We start from the raw sequence: 3,682 nt of genomic DNA, 5'->3' as shown, positions 1-3,682 counted from the left end.
TTGGGGGGGCCAGCCTGTGCATTGCAGGCTGTCCGGCAACATCCGTGCCCTCCACTGTCTAGCTGCGTGTAGCACACTCCCCCTGCTCTTTGTGACAGCCCCACGTATCTCCAGACACTGCCCAAGGGGGAGGGCAGAATCTCCCAAGCTGAGAACCCCTGTGTTATATGTGGTTCCGTTTCAATAAATTGAAATTTGTTGCCTTTGTCATACAGAAAGGTGTGTACTGTCACATGGTAAGTGTTAGTTGCTTAGTCGTGTCTGACTCTTTGTGACCCCATGGACTGTAGCCCACCAGGCTCCTCTGTCCATGGAATTCTCCAGGCCAGAATACTGGAGTGGGTAGCCATTCCCTTCTCCAGGGGATCTTCCCGATCCAGGGATCTAACCCAGTTTCCCACATTGCAGTCCCATTCTTTACACTCTGAGCCACTGGGGAAGCCCAGCTATTACGCAGTAAATGTTATATTTATTCAGTCACTTAGCCTGTAAGTCAGTTGATTCATTTGGAAGTTGTAGCTCTGAGCCTGTCTCTAGAAGAGTGGCCCTTTGAGGTTAATGAGTTATCAGCTCTGAGCTTTATTTGGAGAGTGATGTGGACCTGTTGAAACAGGAATTCCTTCTCTTCAGTAGTGTACTTTTAAGCAGTTGCAACCCATTTGTGGTATCTGTTGATCTTGTGAATGTTCAGAAGTGGTAGTGTTTTCACTGCATTTGGAATAGAAGATGGGTAAGAGAAGGCGGATATTCATGGTGACTGAGCATTTAGTTTTTGTATTACTCTTTCCTGAAATATAGGCTGGGGTTCTCATCGGGAAATACCCTTGCCATGGATTATTAACGAGAAACGGAGGCCTCTTTTTTTCCATGGAGTCTCCAGGTCTCATTTGTTTGCTGGGGTGGCGTGGAATGACCGAGACACCCCGCGGTGCGGGACACCCACCCCGGGCCCGAGGCAGGGGCCTGTGTGTGTGGAGAGCTTGATTCTTCACCCGACTTCTGACCTCACGAGGGCCTAGCGTGTCCTGCCCTCCTTAAGAGGACCCGTGGCTTCCCCCGTAGGGCAGAAAGGGCCGTAACCTGCCTCTGTGGATACCACATCTGTTTTTATTTTCCCCTGGTATTTTTTAAGTAAGAAGAAATGTGTGTAGGTTAAAGGGCCTATGGGGAGGAGGCTGGAGATAAACACTGTACAATGTGAAGCTTTTCCATATGGGCAACGTGGGGATGCTTAACAGCCGGACCCAGTGCAAACGCTGGCCGAGCCCCTCGTAGTGGCCAGTGCCTTCCTGGTGTGTGCGGATCACCATTTGGTGCGTGGAGGAGCCTTTTATTTGCAAGTTAAATCAGAGTCGGTGGTTGTGACCCGTCTTCCCTGAAACATCTTAGTAGTGTGTGTCCTTAGTCGCTTCAGTCATGTCCGCCTCTCTGCGATCCCATGGACCATGGCCTGCCAGGCTCCCCTGTCCATGGGATTCTCCAGGCAAGAACACAGGAGTGGGTTGTCATTTCCCTCTCCAAATCTGACCTGAGACAGGCCAAAACGATCTTAGTCGTAAAGGGGGATACATGTCAATTTCAGAGAGAGACAAAGGAACGTGGAGGCAGCAAGTCAGTTGCTTGCGACGTCGGTCTGATTCAGTCACCATCTTCTAGTTTATTGTCAAGTAGTTCCTTGATCTGAGAGTCGGGTCTTTGCAAAAATCTGGGCTGTGTTTCTCTTTTTGCCTTGCTCTGGAGTGGTTTCACCTGGAATGCAAAGCCCCAGGGCTCTGTGTTATCCCACATTTAAAATATTAGTGGAAGTATCTGACTCCTGTAGACATAATCAGATTGCTTCTAAAACCCAAAGGTTTGTGAAAGATACCCTTAATTCAGCCTTCCCTTCAGACCCACTGTTGCTGAAACTTGCCAGCCAGAGCAATTACTTTGTCAAAGGTCTTGTTATTGCTCCTAATGGTAAATAATAATTTGGTCCAGGTGCTGAGGAATGTGGGCAAAAAAATGAAGACACACGTCCACGGCCAGAACATAAATTACAGAACTTTGAAGAAAAAAAAAAAATTCTTGATTTAGCCTCACTACGAGAGGGGACCTTTCTGTAAATCTTCAGTCCTCGTTATAATTGTAGAATTAAATTCTTTATAATTAAAAGCACTTGGCAAATAATGATTCATTTAAACTGTAGTTCTGATATATTACTCTAATTATTGTTACCATGCAGCGCCCTTTGGCCTGGAAGTGAAACCCGTGTCCTCTTGACACCAGAGGTTAACAGAGCAGGAAGCCAGAGCGGTGTGTGTGCCTGCGTGACCAGAATAATTCAGTAATTGTCTAATTACCTGAGCAGTCTGATGCCACTGCTAAAAATAGTATTAAAAAATTAAATGAAAGTCTTTTCTTGTTTCTCATAACCCATCTGTTCTCTATTTTGGGCAACCATGTGTTCATGGGTATAAAACATGATTCATTTTAAAAGATCAGATCGCTTCTCCTCTGTTGGATAAAATATGTTTTTAATGGGATGTACTATATAGTAACTCATAAACAGCTCTCGCTTCTGAGACTCAGTTGTGGAGGTAGGGAGGCTCTGATATTTTGTCCTAAATTGTGACTTAAAATCTGGAACCGATGTTGGTCAATTTGATATTTATTTCTTCTTAAAAATGGCGGGGGGGAGGGAGAGTGTCAGATGAGGACTTCTCACCATTATCTCAGGAAAATTAAGTTGTTTGTTCAACAAATATCAGAGGCAAGTTATCTCCTGCCCTTGGTACTAGAATTCAGTAGACAAGCTATCTGTTCTCACGATCTAACAGGAGAATTACCAGGTAAACAAGCCAGTTTTAGTCAGTGAAGACAACAGCCCGTGGTTCCCAGTGGGGTGGGCACATGAGGCAGAGCCAATTAGGGGGTCAGGGGAAGGCATCTTTGAGGAGGTGACGTTGAATCTGGGGCCTGAACAATGAGGTGGAATGAGCTAGTTCTGCAAAGATGTGGGAAACAGTCTTCCAGGCAGTGGGCACAGCAAGAGCAAGGCCGCTGAGGCCGGATAAGGAGCTTGGAGAGAGGCTGGTCAGGTGGGTCATGGGAGGCATCTGAGTTTTACTGATCACTAACTCATAGACTACTGACAAGTGGTCTTTCTAGTGGCCTTAATTTTTTGTTATATTTTAAGGCAGTAGAGCAACTCAGCACAGCACAGAGCAAAGCAGTAGAACCCATTCTTCAAAGCAGAGCCTTCATGGTACCTGACGGTACACAGGTGGGGATGGCACTGCTTGTCCTCCACGTTTGATGCTGCTGAGTGCGTTTCTCGGGGTTCTGCTACTCCACATGTGGGTTGAAAACCAGCCCCTAGCCCACTCCTCTCATTGGCAGGAAACCGAGGCCCGGAGAGCAGATGGGCCTTGCTTGAGGCCACACAGCTGTTGACACCTAACCCGAGTATCAGACTCAGATTTCTCACCTTCAGTTCAGTTCAGAAGCTCAGTTGGGTCCGACTCTTTGCGACCTCACGAACCACAGCACGCCAGGCCTCCCTGTCCATCACCAACTCCTGGAGTCAACCCAAACCCATGTCCATTGAGTCGGTGATGCCATCCAACCATCTCATCCTCTGTCGTCCCCTTCTCCTCCTGCCCTCAATCTTTCCCAGCATCAGGGTCTTTTCCAGTGAGTC

General features: G+C 47.2%; 1 protein-coding gene across 2 annotated transcripts in view; it reads left to right on the top strand.

Moving 5' to 3' along the window:
• Positions 1–3,523, top strand: part of LOC105001199 (probable phospholipid-transporting ATPase IIA) — a 60,574-nt gene extending 57,051 nt beyond the window's left edge. The window contains exon 14 of one of the 2 annotated variants that reach the window (XM_010857380.1): positions 2,225–3,523. In XM_010857380.1, coding sequence (XP_010855682.1) covers positions 2,225–2,245 — 21 coding nt within the window. In that variant the 3' untranslated portion in view covers positions 2,246–3,523. Of the gene's footprint in view, positions 1–1,980; positions 2,189–2,224 lie in introns of those variants that run through there. The other variant, XM_010857375.1, reaches the window with a different exon arrangement.
• The last annotated feature ends 159 nt before the right edge of the window (positions 3,524–3,682 follow it).

Source organism: Bison bison, unplaced genomic scaffold (genome assembly GCF_000754665.1).
Source record: "Bison bison bison isolate TAMUID 2011002044 unplaced genomic scaffold, Bison_UMD1.0 scf7180017854867, whole genome shotgun sequence".
Taxonomy (NCBI): domain Eukaryota; kingdom Metazoa; phylum Chordata; class Mammalia; order Artiodactyla; family Bovidae; genus Bison; species Bison bison.
This window is presented reverse-complemented; position numbering and strand designations above follow the sequence as displayed.